Raw genomic sequence first — 12,326 nt, forward strand, 5'->3', positions numbered from 1 at the left:
TATGGTGGGGAGCTGGAACTCGCTAGGAATTTGAGGCGAGCTTGTGATGGACTGGATTGCAGGCAGAAGAGGACGGCATGGCATCCGATAGAGAGGCCTAGTAATTCAAGAAAAATCAGGCTGATGTGAATGCATACTCGGATATCAAACCCTTGCTTCGTTGAGTTTATAGTTTTTTTTTTTTTCAGAGTTCAAAGCGACCCCTCTGGTACAAGTCACTGTACCAGTACCTCAGCAGCCAGTCCCGGTAGCTACAGCGTCATCAGCAGGCTAGCGCCACTGTTTCTGAGAGGACCCCAGCGAGTCGCGCCGTGGCCCGCGCGCTACCTCGAGTAGGCTAGCAACACAACATCCAATCCTGTCCAAAGTAAACACTTACATAGCAACCAAGCGTCTGCACCACAGTCAAGCGGCCGCGCATGTTGCTTCTTTGATTAAATTATTTTGCTCATGCAGATATATACTTATACGACTCGAATCGCCCATTTGCTTACCTTGTTCCTTTACTGAGCCATCGCCAGCGCCTACGTTCCACAATGCTTGGCTGGATGCTCAAGCGCGGTGACAACGCGTCCAACGCGAACGGTGACGTCGGTACGTTCAAGCATTTCTCGTGCCCTTGCTATGCGATTGATCGGGCAATCTAACACGGCCCTGTTGCAGATGATGCAACGCAAATCGAGCAGCCTGACACGCCAGCTCCTGTATTCGCTGCGCGGGCATTCAAAAGTGCCTTGTTTGGAAGCCCACGACGCCACGATATTCGGCCTGCACGAACTGGAAGGCGAGGCGCGACGACATCGACCGGCGATCGAGAGTCAAACACACCTTCAAAACCGGCTGGAATCCTCTTGACACCCGGCACGGGAACCACGAGGCGAAAGCGAGTGTCTTTTGGATACGATGTCCCCGGCCAGAAAGAGTCTACAACGCGGCTAGACAACGCAGCCACCGAACCACAAAAGAGTGCAAGCTCCAAAACGGAGACTGCTACCACTGCGCTCGATTCTCGCCCTGCCGACGACGATGAATGGGAGGAGGATGATGACGGCGAACTCATGGTGAACGACATGACCATGGACCTCAACGAACCGCACTCGCAGTCTGGCAAGTACTGGAAAGAGGAGTTTGAGAAATACCACGAGGATGCCAGGATTGAGCTGGAGAAATTGCTCAAGTATAAGCAACTTGCAAAATCTTACGCCAAGCAACGGGATGCCGAGACGATGCAGCTGGTCGAGCGTCTGCGCGCCGAGCAGCTGAAGGTGCTCAGAATGGAGAAGATGATTGTGGAGAATGAATCCAACATTGCCTCTGCGCGGGAGGCGGAGGATGGTGACGCAACAGTCGAGCTGCTAGACAAATTGTCGTCGCAGACGACTTTGGCCACGCAATACCGAGAAAAGGTGCAGAAACTAGAAACCGAATTGGAGGAAGCGTTGCACGATCGAGAGCAGAGAGCCGACGGGCAACGGCGGCGCCGACAGGGGAACGCGTCGCCCGCAACTCACAAGGCCCTGACCGAGACGCAGCGCGAGTTGCGACAGGCAAAGAGCCAGCTGCGAGAAATGGGGTCACTGCGCGATCAGGTCTCTTCGCTCAAAGCCAAGTTGCAAGCCGCTCGAGAACAGTCCACGAGCGTGAAAGACGCACCGAACGAGACGTCACGGACCAAGGAGCTACGCGCGCAAATTAAGGCACTCAAAGAGGACTCGCTGAAGAAGGATCATGAGCTGTTGGTTCTCAGGTCCGAGTTTGACGCTTTTCGAAAGGAATCGTCAACTCACGATGCTGAAACTCGTGGTATCTTGGAGCGCGCACATTCCAAGATTGCCGAGCTCAAGAAAGAAATCAAGACTCTCAAATCTAAGCAAGCAGAGAAGCCTCGGCCCCAGAGCTGGGATCCGGCCGGAGATGCTGGCCAGGCAGATATGGACGATTTCAACGATCATATTACTTCTGCCGAGCCTCGACGCAGCTTAGATGCCGACCAACGTCGCAAGCCACAGCTTACCTCCAAAGAGCGAAAATCGCGGTCCCTTCGCGAAAAGTTCCGCGAGGATGCCCCTCCAAGCCCCGAGCGCGTACCGATGGCACGGGGCGCACGCCAGGTAGACGACAAACCCCAGTGGCAGGAATTCGTGCCCAGGTCCCCACGAAACCTGGATTATCTTGGCGAGGATGTGGCCAGGCGTATAGAAAACGGCGGCGTCACACCAGCGGCCGCGAAAACGAAGAAGGCGATGATGCCGTCTGAGCGCGACCGGGCAGAAAGACGACAAGGGGCGAGCAAATCAGACGACGAGGACGCGATTGACTTGCTCAGGAGCCGTTTTGCCAAGCTAGGCGGCCCGGAAGAAGGCGGGCAGGGCTATGCCGGCATCTCGATCCCCGGTAGGATCAATCTTCCGCCAGAGCGCCGTGCTGCGGCGCTGGCGAGGATCGAGAAGCGCATGGCTGAGAAGAAGAGAGCGCGGGCGCGAAATATGGACAAGGAGAACATACAGCCCATGAGGTAGAAGGCATGTTGGATAAAGACGCTCCGGGGGGGTTCTTATGGGTAGCAAATGTATTTTACCACAGCAGGGAGTTTTGGGCGTTTGCGGACATCGGATGCTAAATTATAGCAACGGACACGGGCATTTGAATGCAATAAGACTGGTCGCGTGCTCATGATGGAGTTACATCGTCGCAGTCTGAAATCGAGTTAGTTTCATACACATGGAAAACAAGATCCGAACCTGGCAGTCAACGTAAAGTGACTTGGTGAAGCAAACACAAAATGAGTGCTGGGAGCCGTGATGGTGGGCCAAAACTAATCCCAACCGTCTCGGCCGGAGGTGTCCGCCCCTCCCCGGCGCCGGGCCACACTTCCCGCCCGATGAGCGATTTCGGCGAAGTGATGAGCACTCATGTGCACGAGTCTTCCTCCTCCAACAAACACACATTTTCACATGGCGTCGCACGACGACGCAATCACCGCCCCCGACGCCATTGAAGATGAGATTGCGCAGCTAGAGGCCAAGCTGCACGCGGCGCGCGGCCGTCTACACGCCGCCAAGCAGCAGCAGCCGCCCTCACCAGATACTGCGACGCAGCTACCCGTGCGAATACCGCCTCACGTCTCATGTAAGTTCACGTCTATATTCCTTCAACTCGACTCAGACTGTCGCACCACCGAAAGTCCGAGCCGTGTTTTTATTTTTTTACGTATGCCGTCTAACATTGAACAGCCCCCGGTACCTTTTCAACCCACTTCCTCCTGCTCCTCTCCGACTCTGCGCTCCCCGTCGGCTCCTTTGCCTTTTCCTCCGGCCTCGAGTCCTTTCTCGCGCACTCGCCCCGCCACACGCCCTTTTCCGCCTTTCTCCCCCTGTCCCTCGCGTCCTTTGCCTCGACGACGCTCCCCTTTGTCCTCGCCGCGCACCGCGAGCCCTCGGCGCTCGCCTCCCTCGACGACCAGCTCGACGCCGCCATCGTCTGCACCGTCGGGCGACGCGCGAGCACCGCCCAGGGCCGCGCGCTGCTCTCCATCTGGGAGCGCTCCTTCAAGTCCACCATGCCTGCTTCATCATCCGCCACCGACATGGAGATCCTCAAGGACTTTTCGACGCTGCTGCGCCAGAGCGGCGGCATGGACGTGCCGCTCGTGTCGGGCCACTTTGCGCCGCTGTTTGGTGCGGTGTGCAGCTTGGTGGGACTGAGCCTGCGGCAGACGGCGTACGTGTTCATGCTGAGCCACGTGAAAGCGCTCGTGTCGGCGGCGGTGCGCGCGAGCATGTTTGGCCCGTACCAGGCGCAAAAGGTCCTGGCGGGCGAGGGCGTGCAGGACGGCGTGAATAGGGTGATTGAGAGGGAGTGGGAGACAAAGGTGGAGGAGGCCGGGCAGAGCGTGCCGGTGATGGACCTGTGGATTGGACGGCACGAGGTCTTGTATTCGCGCATCTTTAATAGCTGAGGACATATGGTTATGCAATTATACCCGGTGTGTTGGGGGTCTGGGAAGAGATGGGTTTCGTTGTGGTATCATGTTTTTGGTTCCTGGTTTGTATTTATATAACGTCACAATATCCTTTTGCTGGTACATGTAGTGATAAACCCTTAGTAAAATGCCATTATTCATCGTCATCGCTGTCACTTCCGTATGATACAAGAGGTCCCGCCGCGGCCGCTGCTTTCTGTTGTGATGGTACCGAAATCTTTGCTCTGTTGAGTGCTGCCAGCGTGCTCCCAGAGAAGATTCCCCCGCTCTGTTCCTCTTTTTGTGGTTGTTGCTGCTCCTGCCCTTGCCCATCGCTGTCTGCAAATGCCTCGCCATTCTCAATCATGAGACGCTGCTGGTCCTCCAGCTCGAAGCCTTCGCGGCCGAGCGGGTTCACTGCGTTGGCGCCGCGCGCAAAGTGCACCTCGTCAGGCGCCTCGTACCCCTCGAGACCATAGCTGCTCTCAATTTTGCGCCGCTTGCGCGCATCGGGGTCTTTGCCCTCGATCTCGGCGACGAATTCGGCAGGGAGAGCGCGGCGGATGGCCTCGGCGGCCTGCTCCTCGATTCGACGGACCTCGCGGGCCTGTGCCATCGGGTTCGGGTCGGCCGTCGCCCATCGGACGTTGAGGACTTCGTCGTGATCGAGCGATTGGTGCGCCATGGCTTCTTTGGCGAATTGCGCATTCGCTTCGTTGGAATATGTGACAAACGCGACACCGCGCTGATTGAGCACGCGGACTAGAAAGAAATGTCTGGTTAGCTTCTACTCGTGTCTGTTGCCCGTTTGCTGTACGTACTGCGCTCGACTTGGCCCCATTCTGCAAAATGACGGGCCACAATCTCCTCAATATCATCCGTGACGTGTATGCGGCCGATATACACGGTCCTGTTGACGCGCATGAAGCTGCCCACGCCGCCCATGTCGTCTCGGTAGTCGGAAAACTTGTCGCGCCCGAAGCAGTCGATGTTGGGCCCGAAGATGTCGTACACGCCCGGCAGGCGGTGCAGGTAGTCGCAGTCGACGCCCTTTGCGCAGACGCCGCGCGCGAAGCTCACGCAGAAGAAGCTGCCCGTGAGGCTGTCGGCCTTTGTGTACCCGGCGTCGGTGGCAATGTTGCAGCGGCCCTTGGCCTTGGTCTGCGCGTTGCCGTCGTGGTCGCCGCCGGACCACTTGTTGTACCAGATGTTGAAGATGGTGCCGGTCTGGGGCGGCGGCTCCGAGGTGATGAGCGAGGGGTCGATTTGCACGCGCGCGGGCTTCCGCTTCTTGCGGACAATCTTCTTGACCATCTTCTTGCCCGTGGGTGCTGCGGCGACGACTGCGGTGTCTTGCGACTCGCGCAGCGCGTCCGCGGCGGGGTTGGCCAAGGCCAGTTGTGTCTCTTCGTCGGCCATGTCGCAGGCTTTTGTCGAGCTTCGATATCAAAAGGCGCTGCTGGTGTGGTGAGAGTCGAGCGTAATTCTGAAGAAATGTTGCGACACGCAATGGCGGCTGGAAAAGTTCTGGATGCGGCCGCAGACCCACAGCTGGCACTGCAGGCAGACGCTCTTACAGCGGTCTTTGCCACTCTTCAGCGCTAGACCTTCACCAACAATCCGCTGCACTGATACCCTGCAGCTAGGTACTCTCATCAAGTTATCCATCTATACAGGAGATCTACCGGCTAACATTACTGCAGAAAATATGAAAGTGTCTTTAGAGTAGCGTCAGAATTGCCGCGCCTTTGATGCAGAGATGATTGCTCAGGTTGCCGTCGTCTGTAGCTGTCTTGGTAGTGATGCAGTGATATCGCGACTGGATTCCTCTGAACCTGTTGTCTGTGGACTACAGCGTTTCGACGTGCCACTGATGTGAACGGTTATGACTTCCCGTCGTCCTGTCTTGACTTCTTCTTTGACCGCGATAATTTTATCCTTTTAAAAGCTCTTTTTGGCCATCCTTTGCCCTCGACTGCTATACCGCCATAGTGAACGTTTGCCCAATAAGACAGGCCAACCCACACGCAAAATTAATGGCGGTAGTCTCTTCTGTATGCATTTCAAGTCAATTCGCTGTAAATCTTCATTGTTACAATCGTACGGATGGTGAGAATTATTGGGTAAAGTGATCACTTGAGACGCGGCTTGTCATCTGCTAGAACGAACCAAAGTACAACATGACTACAGCACGCGGGTTGATGTCTTTTATCACTTCTTTGCATTGAGCAGGAATATTTATTTTCATTCTCGCACTCCTCCCCCCAACTCGACCGAATCCTTCTCATCAAACCTCGACCAGTTTGGTATTAACTCACCTTGCAAGGTCCCCCATTTCCTTCTTCCTAGCCGATTTCCGCAGAACGGCAATGTCTAATCCTCGGCGAAGAATTCTAGTCGTCGCAGTCGGTCGCCACCTTCACTCAAATGCAACCAAATTTTCTCGGGGGATTCCGGGTCTTCTTTTCCCAATAAGATCCGTATGCGACGGACTGAAGCTTGACATACTCCAATTTCACGCACGCACTTATCAATGCGTTCGCGGATCTGTGCAAATCCTTCTCGTCGTGACACTTTGGCTCTTTCTTGCCACGTCTTGAAAAGAGCTCGAAAGCTGTGAGATTTTGTAGCCCTGCAACGGCATCACAGAGCTCCGGCAGGAAGCAATGCTGTACCTCGTGGCGGTCGGGACTGCACGTATCGTTTGGCGCGCTCAACTTCAAATGCGTCAGCCAGTCGCATTCGTCCAACCATTGCAAGAACCATGAGATGGATGGTGTCGCGAGCTTGTCAAAAGGAACCTGCAGCATGGGTACTCGGGTTCTCCGGGCCATGTCGAAAAGTGAAAGTTCATAACTCTCAAATGTCCCCTCACCCTCAGCAAACGTTTCGATCTTGAGGGCGTTTTTCCCTCGTAAAATGTGCCAGAGGGAGCCCCAATGCGCTGAATTCATCTCAAGTATCTTGAGCTGCTGCATACTCGGTACCGTGGCTGGGTTGAGTATCTCCCATGACACGAAAGGGCGTACGGTCTGCACGATCTGGCCCGTGCCGTCCACGACTGGGCGATTCTTGCATTTACAGTCTGACCCGATCTGTACTCTTTCAAGCACTACAAGATCAGTGAGACTGCCAAGTTGCCCTGCCGGAGGCAAATGTATCGATTTGCCTAGGTAAAGCTTCTTCAACGAAAGGGGAGCATCACCATCACTGAGCCGCTGATACTCCCTGCAAAAATCTTCAAGTGTATCAGTGCACACCTCGCCTCCCTCTCTCTCTCGCAAAGAGAGTCTCAGGGTCTCTAGACCAGGGGATTGGGTAAGAATTGAGGCGATATAGGTACACAAGGCAGGCATATCGTAGTGGTTCATCTCTTCGAGACTCAGTTGTCGCAGTGTAGTAAAAGAGTTCTCAGGCTGCCTGTGTCCCAGTCTGTATGGCATCATGAGAGAGATGTCATCTGGGTCGCCTCTAATAATCGAACGGCAAAATTTCATGTGAATGCCGGTCAAATTTCTATGAGGAATAAAGCTACTCACGCACGAGTTCGATACCGTCATTCCCTGTATTCTAGCTGTTAGCCAAGGTTCTGCTCCAAGATCGTGGTAAAACTTAATTGACAACTCGAAGATTCTTCATGGCTGGTAAAAGTCTGCAAATGAAGCGATGGAATTCTGGCTTTTTGACAGGATGCGATAGCTTTTGCGAGAAGCGGACGTCGACGACGTTGGTGTTGTCGAGCTTGTCACTCTGGGCTAGACCAGGTAGCATGTCATGGCCAGTGCCAAAACGCGCGCCATCTTCCCCCAACAATAAAACGCGGTACATGAACGGCGAGAATATTTGGTTGAATCTGTGGCTGACGAGGCACAAGTTTCTCAGCGAGTTCGTATCTCCGACCTGGTTCACTGCCAACCACGAGTATGAGTGGCGCGCGGCCAACTCAGCTTACCAGCACCTCTCCGATCACCATCATCAACTCTGCGATGCCTCCAGGCCTCTGAGCCACTACATCGCGAGCCAGCGCTTGTTTGGACAGCGCAAGGTCCATGTTGCCTGTCTGAGGGGCTGCAATGGTTTCACTCGGAGGGGTATATGACTCGGGGCAGAGTAGCACAGATGAAGCGGCGGACGACTGCTTAACAAGCAATCCTTGAGTGACTCTCATGCCTGCGATCGGAGGCGTATTTTTTTTTCTTTTTGAAAATTCTTCCGTCTTCCAGCAGACTTCAAAGTATTATAGGACCAAAGTTTGGAGCCAGCCGCAGAATCACATGAGTTGCTGTGTTTACTGCAATGGCACACTCCCACTTGCGGAACTATCGCCACGGTGGCTGCTGAATCGTACTACGTTTGATTCTAGAACCTTTTCAAAAAGTGTTCAGCAAGACTTTGGCCTACTTTAGACAGTCTGCAGCTATCAGTGCCTTTTATCTAGCCAAAAGCCACCGACGCCCAGCTCCCCGAAGGCAAAAGACGAGACCAGCGCCACAAACAACACCGCGATCAGTGGCTTATTTGCATTTTTTCGATTACAACAACTTCGTCCTGATTACTTTCCAGGGTGAGATCGCAGGCTATGGGTTCTTTTGGGAAAATACAGATCTCTATAGCTCGCTTCAGCGAAGGAAACGGTCGCGACATCAAGCAGTCATTCTTGCAGGGTTTCTTTGGTCAACCCGCGCAGCGCAAATTCAAATGCAGCACCGATGCGGCGCCAAATAAAATCTAAAACAAATCTCAACCGATCTCATTCGGCTTGCTTCGTAGCGGCTTTCGTTATTATTGGGCAGGCGACTGACAGGGGTAGCAAAACCTCAACAGCTGGCCTGTATCCTTCTTGTAGGCGGCCCGGTGTCGACAGCTCTTCCTCTCAGACACCATTCAGCTCGTTTGAGCACATCTCTGGCCTTGTTTCTCGATCCCTCTTTGATGAGACTGCTGCCATAGCGGGAATGCAGATGATCTAAAGTATCCTGCATCAGCGCTGTGCACTGTTCCACCACTGATTTCAAAACACTGTCGAGAATTTGAAGGCTTTGAGTACGTTCATGCTGCTGAATTGTCGCGATAATTTGTCCCATTTTGCATGTTAGGAGCGTTGGAGAAATGTTCTCTGGACAGGATAGTTAAGTTGACTGGCCTGCATCAGCACGCCGACAAGTAGATCGAGGTCGTGGCGAAGCTGCTGGTACTCTTTGGCGCTGTTTTCCTTGGCAGCAGCCGTGCCGACGCCGACTGCGCGCCCGAGTGGATGGCAAGCTGGCAAAGCTGGACAAAGTCACACAGGCTAGCAAATGTACGTGCGACATCCATGGCGTAGGGTAAGTGTGGTTTTGTGTCGTAGCATCAACATTTTTAAAGCATCCTTCAGGCCTGCCCGCTTGGGTGCAGGTAAAAGAGGGTGATGACGAAGGACCGTAGTTTGGCTTAGCACAGCGGCTTCCAACCCAGGCTCGTTCGCATCGTTCATGCCACACAATTCTCGATTCCAAACGATATCAAGCTAATAGAGATCAATCAAATACATGGTTGAACACCAGCACTACTATCCCCGTGGGAAAAAAGCAACAATTTTCCGTGATACGGAACAATTATGTAAAAGTGTAGAGCAAGCGCATGAGCTCACATGAATATCTCTTGTATTTAAGCAAGTAAGCCACTAATATTTCATCTCTAACCTTGGAGAAAAGTTAGTCAGCAGGACACGGCATTCTAAATCCGGGCGCGAATGTAGGGACCGGGTACCTGTGAAATATTATTGCCACAAGTACGGTGGCCCTATTAGCTCCCCCACACTCATGCCAAGTGCTGAAGCTGAAACCCATCTTGGCAGCTGAAAGCCAAGACTGAAAGTAGAGTCGCCCGTGATAAGATCTTTAACAAGGCCCCGAGGCTGGGAACGAGCGGTCTAGGCTACAATTGGCCCTTGCCTGTGGAGTGTAGGGTCAACACTGAGTATAGATAGCCAACGCTTCTTCAACATCCGACATCCATTTAACTATCTCCCTATAGGAATCAGCATCCTGATAACTGCCTGTCATGGTCTTTATCTCTTATCTACCCAACATGTGGCACTGGCTAGCCCTAGGCACCATCGTGGCTGCAATGATCGATTACCCAGCCACCATCGAGGTCGACCTTCTCTTTCCACGTAACGAGACTTACAACCGCAATATCACGACCATCCCCATTGTATTTGCTATCCAAAACGGGCCCGCAGCCTACAAGACAGATTGGCGCCTTACGTGGAATATTAGCCTCGCAACGTCTAACAAATCGATCACCAGCGGCACCCACTTTGCGACGGCGTCTACATCGAGGGTCCTTCCAACCCGTTCAAACGACTTTCGCTACTATTATAATGATAATATCGCTATTGTTCCTACATACCCAGAGAGATCATTTGCGTCACTGCTCCGCCCCGGCATGTATCGACTCGAGTGGTCGTATATGGTTGGTCCGTGTATTCCAGAAGGCTCTTCTGGGGTACGCGGACCACGGGTTCCGGTAGCGAACGGGGTACATTACTATTCTCTTATTGATGATGGCTCCGGAAGGGAATTTGATATCCCACTGGGTGATTGTCCGATTTACGGTGACATCTGGATTCGCCCTACATCAGGTATGGGGTGTCCATGGACGACAAGCAGTGACAACGCGGAGAGAAATCCTTGCAAGGCTCTGTTGCAGAATCAAAGACAGGTGGATTGCATAAGAGACTACTTTTTTAAAAGAGATAATGAGACCGAAACTTGCCTGACGGCTTTTCAAAGGGTGACTGAGAGCTGGCTCGACGGTGAGTCGTCGGGTGGCGAGTCTCTAGACGAGAACAAGCCTGATGAGGAGGGTGCTGCTCAGTCCTGTCGGCCGGGCCGCATTGGCTTAATTGCAGCTATGTCAGTTGCAGTGGCCATAGTGTACAGTTAGAATGTACTGAAGTACCTTTAACACACCCCACTTACATGCCAAGTGGTAATTACACTGTGAGACTCTTTGCATCAGCATTACCTGCATTTCGCCCTTGCCTAACCGACACGGTATATGATTTTCTGTTGACCCCTAGAGTAAATTGACCACTGTATTTATACTGCGATAAATGTTGTGTGAAAAGTTTGAAGACAAAGTACACTAACAAGCAGTCTCAAATTGACAGGCCATGCTTTAGCTGCTGAAGATAGATGTAACAACGGCTTATTTACTAAGTCACAGCAGGTCTGTTTCTTAGAGTATTGTATAGTAATATTGTTTAACGTCGATATGAAAGCTCTATTGTAAGCAAAAAGACGTTCTCATCAACCTTCAACAACTGATTCCAATCTGGCAAGGTAAAGTACGCCAGGCCGAGCACGGGGGCCTGACCAGGTTGCCATTGAGTGACCACCTTCCCAGATTCCGCCGAATTGGTCTCATAGATGTGGCAGTTGCGCGTTAACCGCCACGGGCAATCCCACTCAAATCAGCAAAAGGGTCTTCCGAACAGCTTGTGTCAGCGGAGAGCTGCTGTGCTGTAATGCAGTTTGCTTGTATTTCCTAAAATCATGCTGGCCGGAATACTCTCGAGGAGGAGGGGGAGAACTGATGCCAGCTTTAAGGCTCACAGCTCGGGAAAATCCCCAACAGCCAGACACAGCACAGAGGAAATATAAAATACCTCTTTAGGCCTTACAGAAGGCTCTAAAGGGCTTGTTTATCGCGACGAGCGGCTTACTGTAATCCGCGTTGATCCAGTCACGTGACCCAGTATACTAATTGGGTGACCTGCAGGTGCCCACCTGGTCGCTCCTAGTACAATTTTGACTCTAACGACGAAATCGAAGATGAGACAGCCGAAACCCCAAGACTTGCCAAAGAGAAGAGAAAGGGACGTCAGTTTGGCCGAAAAGGCTCGGACACGCAGGCCCCGCCAGTGCCGCCTCTGCCTCAAGTCCCCGAGGCTCTGAATTCAAATTTGACACAGAGCAATTTTAGGAGAATGGTGAAGCGCGTTAGATCCAAGTCAAGTTTAGGGACGCGAGAAGCAACAAATTTGGACAATGCGACGGCTTCAACTCCCGCCGCGGCCGAAGTCAAGTATGCCGCCCGCCAGGCGGTGCCAAATGGTTTTAGGCAGGTGTTTATGTCGCACAACGGGCATCACCATTTCGCACTTGCTGCAATTCAATCTTCGTAAAACAACCCAATTCTCTGCGCAGCACCCCAGAGCTCGCCCTTGTCCTCAGGCGCCGTGACTACTGGATAGGAAATGTTGCGTGCACAGTTTCTTCTCCATTGCGAATTATACTGGCTTTGACTACTCTGGTTTGTCAATTTGGAAATGTGCCTAAACTGCTTCACTACTATATTTATTTCACGTTTCAAACAC

At 52.9% G+C, this 12,326-nt stretch overlaps 4 protein-coding genes across 4 annotated transcripts; 2 read left to right on the forward strand and 2 right to left on the reverse strand.

Annotated features, from left to right (window-relative positions):
• Positions 1-536: 536 nt before the first annotated feature.
• Positions 537-2,519, forward strand: LMH87_002692 (uncharacterized protein; the record flags this gene model as incomplete). Its single annotated transcript, XM_056194189.1, has 2 exons — positions 537-594; positions 664-2,519. 2 exons carry the CDS (start codon positions 537-539, stop codon positions 2,517-2,519), a joined length of 1,914 nt encoding a protein of 637 aa, XP_056051153.1.
• Positions 2,520-2,954: 435 nt separating this feature from the next.
• On the forward strand, positions 2,955-3,958 carry LMH87_002693 (uncharacterized protein; the record flags this gene model as incomplete). The annotated part of the gene is made up of 2 exons (XM_056194191.1): positions 2,955-3,129; positions 3,234-3,958. 2 exons carry the CDS (start codon positions 2,955-2,957, stop codon positions 3,956-3,958), a joined length of 900 nt encoding a protein of 299 aa, XP_056051154.1.
• Positions 3,959-4,115: 157 nt separating this feature from the next.
• Positions 4,116-5,380, reverse strand: LMH87_002694 (uncharacterized protein; the record flags this gene model as incomplete). The annotated part of the gene is made up of 2 exons (XM_056194192.1): positions 4,116-4,723; positions 4,783-5,380. The coding sequence occupies 2 exons, from the start codon at positions 5,378-5,380 to the stop codon at positions 4,116-4,118; spliced, it is 1,206 nt and encodes a 401-aa protein (XP_056051155.1).
• Positions 5,381-7,573: 2,193 nt separating this feature from the next.
• LMH87_002695 (uncharacterized protein) lies at positions 7,574-8,129 on the reverse strand (the record flags this gene model as incomplete). The annotated part of the gene is made up of 2 exons (XM_056194193.1): positions 7,574-7,861; positions 7,914-8,129. 2 exons carry the CDS (start codon positions 8,127-8,129, stop codon positions 7,574-7,576), a joined length of 504 nt encoding a protein of 167 aa, XP_056051156.1.
• Between the last annotated feature and the right edge of the window lie 4,197 nt (positions 8,130-12,326).

This window comes from Akanthomyces muscarius, chromosome 3 (genome assembly GCF_028009165.1).
Source record: "Akanthomyces muscarius strain Ve6 chromosome 3, whole genome shotgun sequence".
NCBI classification, from domain to species: Eukaryota; Fungi; Ascomycota; class Sordariomycetes; order Hypocreales; family Cordycipitaceae; genus Akanthomyces; species Akanthomyces muscarius.